The 20,172-nt window shown below is 44.4% G+C and overlaps 1 protein-coding gene across 7 annotated transcripts in view; it reads right to left on the bottom strand.

Annotated features, from left to right (window-relative positions):
* Window positions 1-20,172, bottom strand: part of ITPR1 (inositol 1,4,5-trisphosphate receptor type 1) — a 169,406-nt gene that overhangs the window by 65,951 nt on the left and 83,283 nt on the right. For 4 of the 7 annotated variants that reach the window (XM_040569063.1, XM_040569065.1, XM_040569061.1 and 1 more), the window contains 4 exons: window positions 17,314-17,434; window positions 16,499-16,683; window positions 15,098-15,246; window positions 14,036-14,147 (listed from right to left, as the gene is read on the bottom strand). In XM_040569063.1, the coding sequence (XP_040424997.1) occupies window positions 14,036-14,147; window positions 15,098-15,246; window positions 16,499-16,683; window positions 17,314-17,434 (567 nt within the window). Of the gene's footprint in view, window positions 1-342; window positions 379-10,499; window positions 10,527-14,035; window positions 14,148-15,097; window positions 15,247-16,498; window positions 16,684-17,313; window positions 17,435-20,172 lie in introns of all 7 variants that reach the window. The other 3 variants (XM_040569062.1, XM_040569064.1, XM_040569059.1) reach the window with 1 other exon arrangement.

Genomic DNA, 20,172 nt, shown 5'->3' with positions numbered 1-20,172 from the left:
ATTTGAGAGGAGACTTCTCAAGGAGTGCCTGCACTAAAAGCCCAAGACAAATGGCTAGAAGGCTTGTACTACCTTGGATACATTAAACCACTTGTCCTTTGGGTCCCTTACTTTGCAGGAACAAAATATTTGGGACTGGTTTACGTGATTCTGTGTATTTTCAGTCTGTCTTGCTGATGGCTGCATCAGACTCAAGCACTTCAACCAACCTGCTCATTTTTCACTGTCTATACCACTCAGACACACATTTCACAGCTGTTTTTTCTATCAACAAGACACTCCACCAGGACTACTTCAGAACACCAATATTTGCTGTTGTACAAATATAGGTGAGTGACACACCTCTACCGAGCTTTCCGTTTCTGGAGGTTGCGGCAGCTAGTTGAAAGTAAAATGCAGAAAAATTAGTCATTCTTCAAGATACTTTCATCCCAACAGAAATCTAGTGGTCAACACTTAGGGGAAGGGAAATAGCAAACCACTCAACTTCAGCTGAATCATCACAAATGAATTATGGCATAATTACCATTTACACCCTCCCAGCCACCCACCATGCTCCTAAAAGAGCTACATTTTGAAAATTTAGCAGGTATCCTTTGAACATCCCAAACTACTTTGCATGAGCACAAAGGCACAAGCTAAAAGCTTTAGCTGCAGGTGCACACAGGCCTGCCACCCAGAAATAATGCACTTTTGGGCAGCTCGTTCAGACCACGTACACGGCATCCGCGACTTGCACACGGTGAACATAGCACACGCATCCCCAGCGGGGAGGAGGAAGAAGCAAGTGCTGCACGTCACAAAAAGACTTCGAACACTAGTTAAAAACGGTTCCTATGGATTCACAGCTATAAACATTTTTCCTAAGATAAGAGATGTAATACAGTACCAAACATGAACAATGAAATAAACTTAACGGTGACAGTTTTTCAAATTTAAAATGCTGATCATCACATTGAAACAGATAAAGACAAGCAACTTTTATCAAGTAGGACTTAGACATACAACAGAGACCTAAGCATTCAAATCAAACTGCCTACTTAATCGTGGGTAAATTGATTTAACTTCTCAGGAACATACACTAAGAAATAAGACTCTGACGATACAGCAATACCAAATTAAGTCTGCAGCTGATTGCCCATGTCTGCCTAGAGGGCACACGAACTAGACAGAAAAATCAAGCATAGGCTGGGAGAGCGACCATGGTGGTTTAACCTAATATCCGCTGTAGCCTGGGAAACACACAGCGGAGAGAGGAAGGCTGTCGGGATCCAAGAGGCTAAATATGGAGAGATCCTACTTCACAGGAAGGAGCCGGAGGAGCGAGCCCTTCCCTTGTGGTGCTCCGTGGGCAGGGGCTCCTTGGCCAGGAAGAACCGTTCTCCGTCCTCCTCCTAATGGACTTTCCTCCTGGCTAATTCACGCGGCCTTTGGTACGCCATTTCCTTGCATTGTCACCTCTCTTGGAAACTTCACAAGCATGCAAACCATTTCTTTCTTGGCTAAACTGAAGCACAGAGTATTTAAGCCAGAGGATCAAAAGTTAACAGGAAGACCCTCATTTATGCAGAGGAACACATAGTTCCTGCACATCGTGCCGCGCTGAGTACACCCTTGGCTGCTTGTAGGCTGGATACTGGGAAAGCCATATCAAGTCATCAGGGAGTCTGGGCACATCGTTCTAACACTGCCAGGACAACTTGCTTCAGAGAAAAGCAAAAAATACCTCTTTCATTTAAGTTCATCAACAACAGCGCATAAATTGTATGTAATCTCTATAAGAGAAATTGGGCACCTTCCTTCCAAAGAAGGAGAGACTGAAGTTGGGAAGTCAAGTGGATATGACTGCAGCAAGACGATGGACTGGACTTGGCTTATGTCATGACCCCAAATTAATCAAACCTGCATGTACATTTTGGGGCTGAAAACCAGCAGAGAAGAAGAATCAGCGCTGAATTAGTTTGATCTTTCCAACTTAAATTGAAGAAGGGAAAAGTAAACATTCCAGTTTGCAAACTCCTGTGCCTTCCCACTTTAGCACAGACAGCATGTATAAATAGATCAGCATGTTAGAACCAGCCTCACAAACTCATCTGCAAGCAGAAACCACTGGCCTTGGCAAGGCTCCGGTGGATCATTCCAAATTACCATAGCTTTCAGCGATCTTTCAGTAAGAATATAAACTCCAAATACTGAAATTGTTATTCTTCACATCAAAATGGGTTAAAACAGGAAAGAATTATTCAGTTATAGCTACTGCACTAGTCTTTGCACCATCCTTTGTACTGCAAAAGCACAATATTAGCTTATGCTTCACAAGAAGGATTGAATAGGGAGAGAAGATTGAAGTGGTAATTTTGCTAAATTTCTTGTGCTTCCGTATACCTCAGTTCTGCACCCAGAAGAAAAGTGACAGTTCTGGGGGGAAGGGGCAACAGGGCAGTAAGCTCACGGACCAGGAAGACACTTCACTCGGAGAGGCCAGGTGAGTGGCACGCATGAAGCGGCCGGCTTTTAAACTGAAACGTAATGGGTGGCAGGGTCAGAGAGGGGTACGGTGTTTTTCCTTTTCACTAGCGGTAGCAAAAGTTCCTTTCAATTTGCTGTACAAAAACCCTCTTCCTTTTAAGTTTCCATTCCCACAAGGCTGGCAAATAAACCACTCATCATTAGCCATAACAGGAGAACTACAATTTCGTTGACCTGTCGGTGACTGTAATGCCTCTAACATCCATTTCCCCAACACAGGCTGTGTGTGTTTCCCAGAATGGTCTTCATCTGACTCAACACTGGAGGTGTCCACCTCAAAAACCACCACAGCAAGCGACAGCTCAAGCCTGAACTCATTTCATCTCAACCTAATGACATATGGAAGAGGTTTTTGTCTTTTCTATCTGGTTTTAAAGAAGGTATAAAAGTTTTATTTTCATTTGCATTAAAAATATAAAAAAAATCAAGATGAAAGTTGCCTAATCCTGCCTCTCATGGAAAATTCAGACACCTAGCATTGGGGATAAAAAAAAAGTGAAAACGGTTTGAGGAAATGCACAAAGATTTTCATTTAGGTTGGAACCCTCAGGACTGCTTTTCTCATTATTTTTTTTAAACTCAACTATGTAGTAAACATCTAGAACAGAAGTGCTGAAAAGGGCTGAAATGCATTTGAAAGACAGGCGGAGGTTCCAGTTCACATAGATGGGGTCTCCTCCAAGTAATGACTTCAGCAATACAGGACAGAAAACATCTCTTATTGTAAAGTTAAAAATGGGTGGAAAAGAACCTTATCAGAAAAAGCTGCACATGTGTGAGCACACATAAAAACACTAAAAAAAAAGTGATCCTTTTTTCTTCAACCTCATGGAGCTTCGAAATTTTGACCAAAAAATGGATAAAACTGCACACTAAAAGCAGAAGCCTCCTCCATTTCCAGCCCTCTCCAAGTTCAGAGGATGGACAGGTGGCAAACCCCAGGCTGTTTAACTTGCCCAGGCCGATGCCACTTTCCAAAGCACCTCACATCTCCTCTGGGTCATTTCCCAGCCTGCCCTCCCACCAGACAGGGAGGTGCCAAGCGAGGGCAATGCAGTGAGGAGTGAGCAGCACCCAGCTGGGGAAGCGCTCAGCACCACGGCGAACATCAACGTGAAGGAGCTTAGGCAAGCCGCGTTTATTCGGCGTGGCGCAGAAGTAATTGCGAGATGCCCTGCGTTGCTCAGGAAGTCGGGTTAAATTGCTGAATGGTGCCTTCTGGTCCTGAAAGCTGTGAATGCAGGAACTGACCCAACTCCCCGCATATGGCATCTCATTATCAGGGTGGCGAGCAGAGAGATCTGGCATAGAGGAGGAAAGAGGGGAAAAACAAAAACAGAGTCAGCTAGCCAGTCATGTTGGGCTGCTGATAGCTAGGTTGTGTATCCAGATGTAAAGAACTACGGTAAAGATCTCAGATGTCACATGCTCAAACCAGTGCCCCTGGTTTTTCTGCCTTAGCTGTTGCGGTATCAGCTGGAGACCCAGTTGGGACAGGTCTTTTAGGCACCATCCTAGCAGCCCCTTTCCACTGTGTTCCTCCCTTTTCTGAATTTCTCTCTTCTCTCTGCGGAATACATTTAGTACAGCTCTTACTTTCAACACACAAAGCAAAAGTGAAATGTTGCCATCCTGCCACCTCTTCTGACTGACGACACCAGACAGAACAAGTTATGTCGCTGGTCTCTGCAAGTGTTCCGTAGCTGCGGGTAACTCCACACAGGTTACTTGCAAAGCCTCCTTCACGGGGCCAACGCTGTTACCTCGCAGAACCAAGAAAAGGGTTGGGTGGCAAAGTTCTAGCCTCCGCAGATGATCTGTGGGTGTGTCTGTCAAACACGTACTTGACTTGCCACGGGTAAGTTTCAGGACAGCGGGGAATAACTGGGACCCAAGAGCACCGAACCTGTTTGCCGAACATCCCACATGGCAGCTTTCCACTGCAACGACCCATGCTGGCTTTGCTGTGCAGCGTATTTTTAGCAGGTGCCGTAGGGTTTTACCCTGCCTTGATTATGAGGCGGTGCAAGCTGTGCAGCAGCTCGATGTCAGGGCACGGGCTCCCCTTGCAGGAGCTGTGGGGGCTTTCCAGGGGCACGGGCAGCCCCCGGCTCTGCTCGGGCCCTGCCACAGCCGCATGGCAGCGCAGCGCCTGCACCCAGCGCGGGGACGTGGCTGTCCCCGGCAGGAGCAGTGCTCGCTTTCTTTTTTTTCCCCCCTCTTATCTCAGGGAATTTGCAGAGCCTTTGTGAGCTGCCAGACGATGAGGTGGGAAATTTGGCGTAAGGGCCGTCAGCGCCTGGACTGAAAGGTCACCGAGATCTGCCTGCGGGACTTCCTTTAATTTTCCAGAGTTTTCAGTCGAAGCAGCATGTTTTACTTGGGCGGGGGCTTTCCTAGAGCTAGAGACCTCAGTCTCTGATATGCCACTGACCTTCACTGGCAATGAAATCCCACTTGCGTCTCTTTAAACCCTCGATCTTGCAGGTCTCACACAGTAACTGAATAGATAAAGGACTACCTTCTCTACACATCCTACATTAGTATTTTTAATTAACTAGAAAGAGGGTGCAAATTTTTGTTGTTATTATTACAAATAACTTTTAAAAAGTTCCAGTCTCCTTTTCCAAAGAGCTTACCAATTCTAGTTCCAGTTTGTGCAATAAAAACAGTCCAAAGATTGCAGGATTTCTGAAGGAAAAAAATATAAGGCAGCCCACAAAAATTTATTAGAGCCTGCATTTCCTCTACTTGAGACATAACAAGTGAAGCACTGTCTAAGTGCAAAATACACAAGAGAGATGACTGTCGTACGAGCTCTCTCTGCAAAGAAAATTTAAAACTGCTTCTCTCCAGCACTCAGGAGGTTAAGAAATTTTCCAATTCCAATCAAAAGATCCACAAAGTAGCCTATATTTTGCACCTTGCTCAGCCACTACAGCTTTATAGTTTATCATTGATAAACAGCATAGTAAAGGTTACTTCTTCAGTCAATCCCCTTTGAACCTGAATTTTCAGTTCCCTTTTTCACCTACTTGAAACCTCAAGACAAAAGTGAAGAGGTAAAAAAAACAAAACAAAAAAAACTATATTGAGTGGGTTTTTGCAGGTGTATTTTGCTGGTTACTGTTTCATCAGCTGCATGAAGTACCATTACAGAATTAAAAAAAATGTATGTGAGTGGGGTTTTACTTGATTCCTTTTTTTTCTTTTTTTTTTTTTCTTTTTTTTTTTTTTTTTAAGTTCAAATCCTGCATATCCTCAGTACCACGTAACAACAATGGAAACTCAGAGTGTTCCGGGCGTTTTGCTGCGTTTGGTCCTTCAGGCTCTTGCTGGCTCTCTGCAGCCAGGGGCCAGCCAGGCACAGCCGCGGCGCTCGGGGCAGGACGGCTCCGGCACGGAGCTGCAGCGGCTCTGCAGATGGACAGCAGCGTGACAGAGCTGCCTGCCCTCACCCCTCGCCCGCAGTCAGCCCCTCCGAGCCATGCAGGGACCCCACTACACGGGAACGGTCTTATCACGAGAGGCAGCGGTGCACACACTGCGGCACCGGCGGAGGCTCGGCTGCTGGCAGCCGCGGGCCGAGGTAACTGTAAACAGCTCCACCACGTTTATTGGCAATCACCGCTGAAGGTCACACATCAGCAGCGGGCCTAAATTCCAGGAAAAAAAGCTGTTCTTATGTAACTGCTGCCTGAATGTTGGCAGGTGCCCAATGGAGCAGTTCGCTGCAATGTGGCTGGGAGGGGAGGGGAAAAAAAAAAAAAAGAAAAAAGTAGGACATCTCCCAGCCCCATTCAGCATCCTGAGCATGCCACCTGCAGGTCAGCATTCACACTTCTTTTCAGTCCATAAAAATATTAACGTTTCTCTCGGACGCATGTGTTTTGGTGCCCGAGACGTGCGGAAACTGGGCCGCGCTGTCCCCAGACACCTGTGTGGGCGGAGGAGAGCGGCCTTGCAAACAAATGCCCGATGCAGAGGGAAATGTGCTGCTGTCCTCCAGGATCACAGGGAACCCGAGGTGGAGCTCACCATCCCGACGTGGCTTCTGAAAAGCTGCAAAATCTGCTTTTGCATCATGTTTGGACATTTGAGTGGATTGGGGATTAAATTAAAAGTCAATTAAGCTGTTGCGTCCAATTACAACTGGGGGTCAGTAATCGCTGTTGTGTAAAGATTCACACTTGGTGACTCTTGAAAAAATTTAGCTTGGTCCTGGACCTCCTCTCTGAAAGAGCAGCATTGCCAACTACTCCACCAAGAACAAAGTCACACCAGTGCAAGCCCGGTGAGGAGTAAATTAAAGACTCAGCCCCAGGGCTTTCACAGAGAACATGCCAGCATCCTGCCTTCGGGAGTTCTTCACTACCTGAGACACCTGCCCAGAGCCAACACTAAGACCCCTCTGCTGAGCTCTGCAGCCCCAGGTCCCAGCTCTGCAGCCCCAAACATCAGCCTGATACCATCAGCAGCTCTGCAGCAAGCCAAAGGACAAGCTCTGTACCAAGCACGCCCTAAGGTCACGACAAAACCCAAAGCAACACTGGGCTTTGTTGGTTTGTTTGTTCATTTGTTTTAATTAAGACAAATCATGCTTTCCCTCAATCTTTCAAGATACCTCTTCTGCTGTTTTAATACCAGTCTTATGCAGACCCTGTGCTGAAGGTCTGTGAACTCTCAGAACTTTACAGGAACCAGAATGCTTTGGAAATGCTGCAAGGGTGACTTTCATTTTTAATGCATCATAATTTCTGTCCCAAAAGAAGCGTTCAACATGAATTCTGCTGCAATACAGGATGCTGCAGAGCTTCAAAAACATCTACAAAGGCTTAAAAATCCTACTGGGATATTTCTGCCAGAACAGATCATGGTCCTCAGCCTACATTAGGAGATGTTAAAAACAAACACTATACCACTTCTCCTCAGAAAACTCCAGTTCCCTCCTCTCCCTCCTTTTCAGGAGTGACACCAAAAGCAAATTCAGGATAAATCCCTCAATAGAAAGCAACGGGATCAAAACGCGCTCCTTGCTCCCTTCATTTCCACAACATTCAGCACTGCAGATACTCCAGACACCCGCACGCTCAGCCGGCTGTCACAGAGGTATGTCGCCCCGCGGCCCTTTACAGTCCTTCCTGTTCTGCAGGGGATTTCCTACTGCCAAGGTGAATTCCAGCATTATTCACCCAGCTGAAAGGGCACTCCCTTTCTGTACTCTCAAAACTTATAAGGGGGACTGTAGCTCCAATTTTCTTTTTATCTATCCTAACTCTCAGCAACAAATGCATGAGCCTTCCGTCATTTTCATCATCACGGATATCGCTGTAACTGGGGCTCGCCACACGCTGAAATCACCTCTCAGTAAACGAGTATCAGACGTGTAGCTCTATCTACGATCACAATCACACACTCTGAAATCATGCAATTACACCATAAAACAGCTACTTTATTCAAGTTTTACCCCGAAGGTATAAGGAGCATTTCAGCTGATCAGAAAAATTAAGTTGTGCAGAGTTTGACGGGGAGGGAATTTAATAACTTTTTACTAATGCTAGAGATTTCTGTATTCTTTGCCCTAAATGTTTACTGTTGCCAGGGGTGACAGGCTAAAAAAAAAAAAAGGGAACACCAGGATTTCCTTTGAAAATTGTCAGTGGTTCTAAGCCCTGTCTGAATTCCTTCCTATAAGCAGCAGGGCTCATTTCCGACGGTTATAAACACACCTGCTCCCTCCGTGCAGCTGCTCCACTGAGGAGCAATAAAGTTCCTCCTTTGCAGCCTCCAGACGAAATCCTAAATTGCTCCACACACTCTGGCTGATTTATTGCAGGCAAAGACAGTGCATTACAGCCAGAAACTAAATGGGAAAGAGTTTCACATTATGACTTAATTTGCAATTAAACAATTCAACGTTCTGTCTGAAGTTTCTCCAAGATGAAATTATGTATGCTATTCTTGGAAGCCGAAGCACCGCGCAGTCGGAGGGGTCTAGCACCTGACTGCGATGCTGAGGCACTACAGGGCTTTTAGTTCAAAACCAGGGCACATCGACACTATGCATTCCCCAGGTAAAGAGGGGGGGGGGTGTGGAGTCTGGGGGCCGCAAAAATAAGTTTAAAAATGTATGTAGAGAAGGAGACAAGGCACCTCTGCAGCTATGTAAACCTAAATTTGGATGAGACCTGGAGACACATGAGGTGTCTCACACGGGCGATGGCAGGGCCGCAGGCAGACGCCCCACGCGAAATGGGGGCATGCAGGACACAGCCAGGCCTCTGCTCTCCACATCCAGCCTGCCCCTGTTAGTTCTGCACACTATGAGCAGAAAGTCTCCACAGCTGATTGAGTTTTTCATTGAAACTGAAAGCAGCGATGGGAGACTTGTGAAGTTTCTCTCCGGAAAAGTGTCACAGCGCCAGGCTGGGCCTTCTGGGCGAGGGGACCGGGCCGGCTCAGGGAGTGGCAAGGCAGGGGCCTGAGCGTCCCAACACTGCTGGGGTAAAAACACCACAAAGAAGTCACAACCCCAGTTTGTTCTCATGAGGAACCCAGTTCCTTCCTTCCCTCAAAAGCCTCACTTAACAGGAGAAAAGCTTTCAATCCAATGCCGGGGGATGCGTACGCTTTTTGGTCTATTTTTGTAACAAATCGGTTAGACTTCAAATATTATTTTGTTCTCAGTGTGAAGTTTATACTGATAAATTCAGCTGATCGGCATCAAAATGTACATGTTCTACAGAAAGCAACTTAGAGCATATATCATTATCTATTCTACCAAACAAAGAGGAGCAGCACTGTAAGTGGTTGAATTCTGTTCCATATGAAAGGCTGGCTTGGGAGAGAACACAGGAAGCAAACCACAACAGGGAAAATACTTCTTTTTTCCTGGTATTTCAGTAAAATAAGGTGCCAGTCAATCACTTTCTCAGCATTATACATTTATGCAAAACGCATCTCAAATTTAGCACCCACACTCACATTTTGGAGCTGCAGGAGGAAGTTGCTGCAGCTCAGCCAGCTCAGCTCGCTCACCCCAGCCTGCACACCGGTGCCCGAACAAAACACGCCACTTTTAAAAGTCCTTAGAAAGCTTCAGTTCAGTTACACTGAAAGTTCTCATTCAAATACAGCTTTTCCGCTTGTAGAACGACTACATGTAGCACAAACATGGACCGGGCTGCTGCACTGCCAACTGAAGGCACGCTTTTCACGGCAGGAAGCTTTTCACCCAGACCGGTAATTTTCATAGAGTTACACCACACCGCTTTCACAACACGTCCTAACGTTTTACGTGGCTTTATGTACCCAACCTGACTAAGAAGCAACAGGAAAGCCAGCTCGCTATTCTGGGGAATAGCATGCCTGTCACCTTTTTCAGTAAGGAAAGCGAGGCAGGCTGTACACCAGGGCATAGCCCTCACGGGCACCCAGCGCACCGTGCCCTGGGAAGTGAGTAATGGCTCTCACCAGGCAGCGAGCAGACAGCTCACGCGGGCTCTTCTCCAGCTGGCTTCCGACAGGTTCTTCCAACTTATATAGGAATGCCATTAAAAAGTCAGTATTTGGTTTTCCAAATAGCTGAAAGGACCTGTTCGCAGATGACAGGGGTATCACAGCGGAGTGCTAAACACTGACATTTTAATGGTGCTTACAGCAGTTCGTATTCCAAAAGCACTCAGATCTGGTCCTAAACTTTATGAGAACTATTATGGTACTAGATGATTGCAGACTGCCAGAAACTGTAACTGCATTTGGACTAATATTCTAAGTAATGACATATGGGATTAGTTAGGGTAACTATTCCCAGCGTAGACGCATGGCAGACTGAAAACTCAACTAATTCACTGACACAGGCATACAAATCAGAAAGCTCCGTGCTGAAGAGACAACAGGACAAATCACAGGGCTACTCATAAAACAAACACCATAGAAACAACACTGTAGAAGATAAATAAAATTAAAACCTCAGCATTATCCAATTCAATGGTAATCTGCTGGAAAAGAAAGAGGGGGAAGAATTGTAAGCAAGCATTAGTAAGAGAAATTACAGATAAATTTCACGTTAGGATCTTATAAATCATTTAACACTTTAATACTGTAACCCAACACTGTGCATATTTTACAGTCAGCATCAGCAACGTTTGCAAGCGGCTGGGATGCGGCACGTTAGGGCCCTGACAGCGCTGGAAGTGCCGCGCCAGGGAGCTCCGGAAACAGGATGCGCCTGGCTTTGTTCCTGCGCCAAGTGACAAACCCTGCGGGCTGGCTGACCGAGATCCAACAGCGTCACCCTTGGGCCTAAGAGTCATCGCTAGCGTGAGCTGCGAGCAGCAGTGAGAGTCCAGAAGCTGGATTTCCAGTTTGGGAACAGAAGTGGAATTCTAAACACAAGAACTGTATTTTAGGCTAATCATCTGACAGACAGCAGAAAGATGTGCATGAATGACATGTTTCAGCAAAGTAAAAAACTTGGGTCTAGTCTACACTGTCAATGTAGTAAAGTTTCCAGCATATTAAATATACCACAGTATGCTACCCATCGCCGAGAGCCTGAGCGCATGCCAAGACTAGGAGTCTTTAGCAATATGTAAAACTTCAAGCCTTCCCACAGGCTTCTGTACATCTGTGTTCTCACCACGGTTTTTGCATGCTGCAAAGGAATCCCAGCTGTTTAATGAAGGCCTTAGCTAATGGGATCAGACAACACTGCATTCTCATTACGCTTCCCACCTACAAAAGGGACAAGCACACGGGCCAGAGGGTGTGGTATTTTTACTATTTGTGCTGGAAGATTAAGTGTGAGAGGAGGAGTACGATCTTTTTATAAATCAGATTGTTCCAGCGAGCACCACACAGCATTACAGGAAAATCACATCCCATGCCAAAACCTTCCTTGCACTCTGTTGCTGAACACTGCTTTGAAGTGACTGCTGTCAGTTCTGGGAACATCTCACCTATGGCAGCATGGCCTAGATGGTCCTAGATATTCCTAGATATCCTGGTCACAGGAATGAGCTTTGCCACCTTTACGTTATGCACGGACTCCTGTATTTACATCTAGTGGGTACGATTTTCTTTCTTTCTTTTTACACTTCTGGATGATTTTAAAAGCAAAGGTATTGCCTTTTAAGTGGTGACTAAATACAGTTATATGAGTCACAAGGGAGAATAAATATGACTGCACTTCTCACAGCCAGACAGTAGAAGCTGTCCTACTACTACTAGCAGTCTATCTGTAAGCAATCAGTTGCTTTTTCATATTCAGAAATCTACTTCACAAGCAAGCATATTCTTATCTGACATTATGTAACTGATCTGCTGTTTCAAAAATTAATACATTTTCTACTTTGAAGACTGAGATTCTTGTAGGATTCTCCATAGTCTGAATGATCTACCAGCTCAATCTTCTAGAAATACTGCTTTACTCAAGTTTGCAAAAAAATAAGGAACTCCCGTAAATGAATTTCCATTTAGAAAAATGAACTGTTCTATCACATTAAAAACTTAAGGCTCGAATTTGGGTTCTGTTCATGTATAAGATCAGCCACCACTTGTATTAGCTAAGCTGACTTTAGAGGGCCTCTCTTGGCTGTTTTTAATGGGAGAATCTACACTGATAAATTTACTAACAAAATGTGAAACCAAACATATGATTATGTTTAATCTTTTACATCCCACTGCTTTGGGCAGGAGAAGGCATCAGCACTCAGCACTTGCTGAAAGGGCTCATCCAGCACAACTCCCTCTTGCTGGAGCAGCCTAACTGCTGCTGGCTCTCGCTTGTCCCCTAACAGATCTGACTTGTGCCATATTGCAGATGTCTTAATAAAGGGACATGGGGCTGAAGGCTTCCAGCTGCAGCCAAGGGGCTGAGGACTGCCTCAGGGCTTTGCAGGGAGAGGGCTGTGACTCAGAACAGGATGCTGCCACTTTACAGAGAAGGACAACACGTTGAAAACAAGCTGAAAGCTGCACTTGCTGCCCTTTCCTACCAATCAATCCCGATCCCCTGGCTCTTCCCACGTATATATGCTTCTTTCTTACAGTTGATTAGGGCATTCTCCCAAAGTCAGTTTATTGGAAACTACTGCTATGCAAAGTGAGGAAAACCCCTCCGTACAGCAGCAGTCTAGAGCAAAGCAGCAGGAGGCAGGCTGGATCTCGGGCAGCCGAGAGGTGGTAGCAGCAGGTGGGAAGAGCAGTCCCTGACACGTCAGGGAGCACAGCCCAGGCCATCCCTGCCCCGTGGGCATTTTCCTAGGAGTCTCCCGCTCACTCATGGCTGCGCTGAGTGCTCAGCTGGGTGTGCTCGGGCAGCAGCCCACACGCGCACCCACAGGCAGCCTCCGTGCTCCATTTGCTCTCCCTCCTGCCAGCTCCTCCAGGTCCCTGCGCTCTGGCGTGTGAGTGCTTGCCTCCTGCTGAACTGGCAACGGAGAGCTACTTGCTGCTCCTACAGTCTCGTTTCCAGCTAAGCCAGCCAAAGCAGAGGTTGGCTGTGACATCCCAGCTGGGCATTCACCCTCGTGGTGCTACAGCTTCCTCTGCCTTCACAGCTTCTCCTTCCCTGGTGGCTGCAGCTGTAGCTACAGCTAGAAACAGTCACTATTACAAAGCTGTCTGAGCTCTATTGCTTTTGCCTTTTGGGACTGCGAATCTTGCACTGTGCAACAACTTCAAACCCTACAGCAAGTGAGAATGGGACACGAGACACCATCTGCTTCAGGCACAGGCTCCCAGCTGCAGCACACATCCTTCCACGCCACTGCCTCCCCCTGGACCCAGCTGCCAATTCTGAACTGTTCATGAGCACCTTCACTGGGAGGACATACTGTATGCCTCTTGCATGGCATGTTCATAACCTAAATAGCTTTAAAAATGCAGGAGATGCTTTAGATTGGGATTTTGGGAATGGCTGTAGGAATGCCTAGATGCCCAAACATACTGGTGTAGACACACACTTCTGACTCAAATAGAGAATAGGCTTGTACCTACAGAATGACATTCCTCTCACCTGACAAAGGAGTTGTATGTGGGAAAGGGAAAGAAAAATACATGGGTGGCTGTACAGACAGTTTCCATCTATAACTCACAAGATGATGACTCAGTTGTACACAAATTAAAATTAAACCACAAAATATCCTCTCAATGCAAGGTTATGTGACCTGATGAAGAGTCACCTAGACCCAGCAAACAGATAAGGAGGTTATATCCTTCGTAAAAATGTAACCAATTTTTATTTTTTTCACAGTGGCAGCAACCACAAGAATTGAGTTAAACTTGCAAATCTAAAGTACAAAAGCAACAGAAGCAAGCTTACCTTTCAAATTATATTTGAAGTTGTTGACTAAAAATTTTTTGTTCCTGATCTGAACTTGTTCCTGATCCACAGAAACGCTTACACATACAAAACAGCTTGAAAGAGCCAGAATAATATTTTCCTTTACTGAATAATAAATACAGTGCTTAACACAGAATGATGAACTGTAAATTACATTACCTTTTCTCCATAGCCTCTATCTTTGGTCATCATTTCCCTGAGTGTCTGTAATACTTTAATACATAGTTTCTCCTCATTCTCCTCCAGCAGCTGTTTAGTATGCTTTATTAATCTGAAAATAAGCAATCAATCAGTTCATTTTAGTACTAATATTCTAAAAATGGGATATGTGGCTCTCTTAATTAGTTTAAGCTGCAAACAGGTTTTTATTAAAATATAGTTCTGTCATACCATTATACAACCACCTTGGGAATATTCTCTCAAGAGCAACATTTAACAAGCTACTAGGACTCTGGGCTTTGGTGAAGCTGTGAAGGAAACTTGCAAAGTCCCTGGCAGGAGGATAGCTAGATAAAACCCATCTGCCTACAAGCAGAAAGGAATCGGAGGAAGGAGCAATGTAATTTAAGACTTGATGATCCTCCAGAACAAACACTAAGAAGAAAACTGTTCCACACGCTACTCTGTTAAAAACATACTGAGAGTCCGTGATTGTGCAATTAGAAATCCACTCTGCCCAGCCTTTGTTACTTACTCAGTTACCCAGCTTCCCTAATCTCTGTGCACAATCCACCTCTTCGGGAGGTGATCTGAGAACCGGGATTCTGCTCTGAATTGCCCTCGAAATGACCCTGTAATCTTTCCTTTCCCTTCGCTCCAGATTTGGGCACAAGGTAGGTGATGCATGTGATAACAATTGATTTTGACACGGTTCCCCAGCATTAAGTGCTACAAGGACAAGTACCTCGCAAACATCATTAGGGTTGAAGGCAGGGATCAGCTCAAAATTTTATACTAATTTATACTAGAGTTCATTACATTTGTATCCTACAGCAAATAGAGATTTTTAAGCATTAGCTGTGAGAGCATATCAATTTCCCCCACTCCAGGAGCTTCCCCCTACCAAAATGAGAAATTGTATTTACCATAGCATGAAATACCATGCTTTGTATAAAGCTGAGCATGAAGACATCACTCCCTAGGGCACGGGAAACTCAGGAAAAAAAAAAAAACAACAAAAACCTCCCAACAAGCCAGACTTCAAGACAGAAGACAGCTTACTTGCAAATGAAACCTCCACTTTCACATTTCCTCCTTGCATCTGTGTTCTCTGGGAAGAGCAGTTCAGGTCTGTGAAGCACATCTACCAGTACTGATAACTCCGCTTGGACAAGAGGACGTAAACGATCCTCTAAAGCTGATACGATGTCCTAGAATATAACCATATAGAGAGATTTAGCAAGCATTAAACACATAAAAGTTATATACAAATTAATTTCACAAGGTGCAGAAGAGTACGACTGTCCTGCCTGGGCAGTTTGGCCAAGTTTTATCATTTATTAGCCTTCTTTAAAGGGGAGGTCTTATCTTCTAGCAACCCCCTCCCATGTTACTCAGTTCCTCTACACTCCCCAACTTCGTAGATGATCTTTTTCACATAAAAGAAAGAAAAATGTGGATTTATAGCTGCATTTAAACTTTGTGATAACCATCAGGACATTTATGTTTACACATACTGACAAAAGAAGTACCACTTAAAATTATGCAGGAATAGAATTCTTCCCTTCTCCTTTTCCTACGGGAAAGCTGTATCTATCTTAAAACAAAACCACATTTATCCCAATACTTCAGCAATCAGGGAACACTGAGATACATATGAAGCCAGAGAGGAAGTTTAATCAAATTGAAATGAATAAATAGTCAGGAATGGATAAAGAGGAACAAACTATTTCAGTGAGCATGGGTTGGGCAGTGTTTTTACATTATTTAATAAGTTTCCATAAAGTTAGTTAGAACAGAGCACAAATCGTCAAAGAATAATAGTTCAAGATGATGAATTTTATTTGGTATAAAAAAGGCCTTATTGAACTGTCTTCTGATCTGAACATAGAATATAGCTAGAATACCTCAGTCCCTATTTCATAATGCTATGAAGCATTATGTTTAAATATTATTTTAAGTAGAAACAGCGTGGGAACACAGCCATTTCAGGGAAATGACTCCAGATGCAACTGTGTCACAAAGAGCCAATCATCCTTTTATTTCAAGCCATACAGTGGCTTCCAGGCAGGCCTGTGGCACCTTTTGCTGTACTGAGAGGGTTGGTGTACAAGGAGCAAAGCACTGTAGGGGTGTGGCTGAGACAGTGAGAATGTCCTGTCTGGCAAAAATAATGCTTTATTTCAAACTAATGGTAAAACAAGAACGTCTCAAGTACCAGTAACCTCAAGTATCGTCACTTCCTAGGACAATAAAACCTCTATGTTCATGTACCACGTACATTCAATTACCTTTCTTGATACAACAGCTTACATTTGATTTTACACACAGTATTCAGCATCAGCTAACGTTCACCATGAAGCTTTTGACTAATTCCCACTTAGTGTCTTTACTTAGTGAATTCCTCCTTTTGTGTAGATATGCAAGTGGTTATCAAAGGTGGAAGAGGTGCTGTGTAGTTACCTGTAATCTTTCAATTATGTTTCGATAATCCCTGGAGGCAGCAAGCACTGAATCTCTGCGGGCAGCATTCCTTGCAGTCATTCGCCAGTTCATTGCAGTCTTCTGTACAATATTATGAGATTTCAGGAAGAGATTGTTGACCTGACTGTCCAAGTCTACAGGAATTGCAATTGCTCGGCTTTTTGCTGCAACAAGCAAAAAATTAGTAAGAATTGATTCCTTTACCCATGTATTACAGTCAATGCAAGAACACGACAAGCTCTACTTGCAATTCCTTCTACAATCTACCTCGTATGCATTTTAAGCAACACAATGCTCAGTCCCTGTGTAATGGGTCAGACCTCTCTGTAGCATTATGTTTAAAGGCTTTCACACCTCTGATCAGTTTACTGTCTTGAAATTGTATGAGCAGGAATGCATCACACACGTCTCACGTGTGCTAGCATGCACCTATCCAACAGGATTTGACCTCACATCCAGTGCAAATTACTCTCTTTGCTGCTAAAAGCGGAGCAAATTAGTGAGGAGTGATACAAAACTCCAGATGGACCATTTCCTGGTCACAGATCAACAGGATTGCAGAGTTCTGAGGTTAATCCAAGAAAGCACTTCAGGTTACAGTGGCAACATTGCTCAATAACGACAATGTACCAGCATAAGCCTGGCTTTGTAGTATGCCTTGGCACTGAATTAGTTGCAAGCGGCCCCAGCAGGAAGCAAGCTGAACTTTATTTTTGGAAGGATGCCATGTAAGCAGCGAATACTGGATGGCCACATTTGCAGCATATTTAGATCTGATTACATGCATTTCTTACCTACATCTGAGAGCACCCGAATGCAGCTTTCCACCGATGCCTTCTGGCTTGGCATTAGCCAGTTGCAATGGTACACTCTGAACACACCTTGCAGCAACTGTACAAACACAGGCTGGCGAGTCTAGAACACAAGGTTAGAGAAAAATCAAACTTCTTGCATCATATTGAGATGTATCAGCATCAACTTGAGGTAACACCGGTTTCCAGCTCCAGCCCTGACTTTCTGCACACCAGTCACTTCTAACTGGTCTGCATCCACTTGTTAGACAACTTCATGCTGTAGACAGCGTATCTACCACACAATCAGCAACTGAATGGAAAGGGTGGGAACGAGGGCTGGATGGGAAATATTAAATAGACAGCTTCTAAAGCATAAAGCTTTAGTAATTGAAGCCTGACTAAGCAAAGGAAATAAGCAGTAATCTTCATCTGTTTAATCAAGAGTTATCAGCAAACATGGCATCGAGATTCTTCTCTTAGCGCTGACCAGCAGCTGACTCAATAGTCCACAGGTAAATGGGACTTTGCTCCTGGCCAAACACCAGCACAGCAACAGAGTTGAAAACTCATTTCAAATATTAGCTGGTATCTAATTTACTGAAGAAACCAGCTGCGCATTTGTTATTTTGAATATGGGTAGTAGTTAGTGGTAAATACTATGGCTGCTATGGATTGGCCAAAATTCAGGCATGGTTTTTAGCCCTGTACTTGCAAGGTAATCTCCCACTACAGATAGGTCAGCTATTCCAGCACACACATGAGCTCCGTTCTTTTGTCTTTGCAACATTCCAACTACATTGACCAGAACTCCCTGTTTGGTTTTGTACAGCAATTAGTAGAATAATTCATTTATTTTACCTATATTTTAAATATTTCAAATGAACCTAGATTGAGAAGGAATACCCATGTCCCCGTGCCTATTAGCTATTTCATGTTTCTATCAGCTGAGTGAACTACACCACAGTGCAAAGCCCACAAGACTGAGGAACACCAGTGAAAAAATACCTCCTTTATTCTGGTCTAGATTGATGTCTGTTTGTAAGAAAAAAGTGGAGTTAGAGGAAAAAGCCAAATCTATTAGATAATTAAATCCATTAAATTAATTCATTTAATAACACCATTATGAAATGTACAAAAGGAGAATCGAAATTCAAGAACCGAAAATTACTAAGAGTCAAATACCCATTATCCTTTCTAGAAATAAGCCAAACATCAAAAACATGGCAGACAGCAGTATTCTCCAAGGCACTGAACATACCTGCACTTTTGGACTTCAGCCACTGACATAGTCCTTCCAGTTCATTTTTAAAGACATGTCAGTCTAAAAAGCTTCAAAGATGTTTCATTTGCTTAAACTAGGTCCATAAATCAAATAAGAAATGTATTCCATGTCCCACATCTCTCTGACCACATTTGTGAAGAAAAGCCTCAGGCAGGAGCACCCTTAGAAAGCCTCAGGCAGGAGCACCCTTAGGAGGCAAACAAGCTGAACAGTACTTCTTAAAGAGGAAAATTTTGGGGCAGCTATTCTTTGAAAAGACATATTTATGTTCTCCTAATTTTATATTATTTGAACTTTATGATAGATGTACAAGGTGTTCCCTGAACAAGCAAGGCTGGTCCTGACTCATGGGAGGTACAATGTAAGTCCAACGAGCCATAACATGAAAGAGCACGAGACAAGAAGAGGCTCGCATGAGAAGAAACAAGATGACAAGGTGTAGCAGAAAGAATGGGGAGCGATTGAATCCAAAGGCAAAACAAAGTTGAATGGCAAAGGTCACTCACTTCTGGAGACAGTGGCACACGATCAAGTAAAAGCAGCTGCAGGCAGTCCTGCAGAATCTCAGATGTGAGTGCAAAATCCCACCTGGAGGAGTTACGGACACCCAGCAGGCAGTACAACGGGCTGTACTCCGCAGGTGGGAGAGTTCTTTGTTATGTGCAAGAGTCTTGACAGGCAGAAAAAGGTAGAGAAACAGAGCTTTTGACTTAAAGATATAGAGGAAAAATGTAGGGTAAGACAAAGACAGAGCGATCAACTGAGATGGTGAAGAAGAATTATTTCATCCTGCTAGACAGAGGGAGAGAACGAGAAACTAAAGAAAACCCGTTGGCATATAAAATTAAGGGCTAAAATATGACGGTAAGGAAGTGTATTCAAATGCTGTACACTCAAAGATGACAATTAAGAGTATGACAGCAAGGTACACAGTTCAGAGGGAAGAGCAGAAGGACAGAGCCCTGGGGGACAAGGCTAACCACTCATCTCAATTTCTCATTTTCTTCTGATGAAATTGTGACAAGCTATCGTGGAAGCTGATACCACAGCAGTTGCTGACATTTTGAAAGTCACATGAAGAGCAAATCAACTGCTGGACTGCTCAGACTTGCACAAGTGAAGACACAACCCTAATAAAGCTGCTCAGCCCAAACACAGCTGCTGCAGCCCTCTGTGCTCTCGCAGGCAAAGCACACAGTTTGGCAGTTTAAGAGTATTTGAGCCAATCTCAAACGCTGCTCCGTTGCTTTCGATGCGACCATCTTCTTGCCTGAATAAGGAGGGCTAGCTGCTAGGAGAAGCAGGCCTCTTGAATATAAAGCAGTTGGTTGGGTGAGGCTGGAAACTGGTCACCCAGACACAGGCTGAGTACTTATCCTGCCTCAAGGAGGGCAGTGTCAGCGAGAGAAAAGAACGAGCGCACTGCTAATACTGAGCAAAGAGAACTTCACCTGATACGGTCATGCAGCAGTTTTATGTACATTTTCCTGGAGGACTGCAGTCACCCAGTCAGCACACCATGACCCAAAGGGTTAGCATAAGTTCCTTGATGAGAGACTGACACGGCAAATTGCCAG

Source organism: Cygnus olor, chromosome 10 (assembly GCF_009769625.2).
Source record: "Cygnus olor isolate bCygOlo1 chromosome 10, bCygOlo1.pri.v2, whole genome shotgun sequence".
NCBI classification, from domain to species: domain Eukaryota; kingdom Metazoa; phylum Chordata; class Aves; order Anseriformes; family Anatidae; genus Cygnus; species Cygnus olor.
This window is presented reverse-complemented; position numbering and strand designations above follow the sequence as displayed.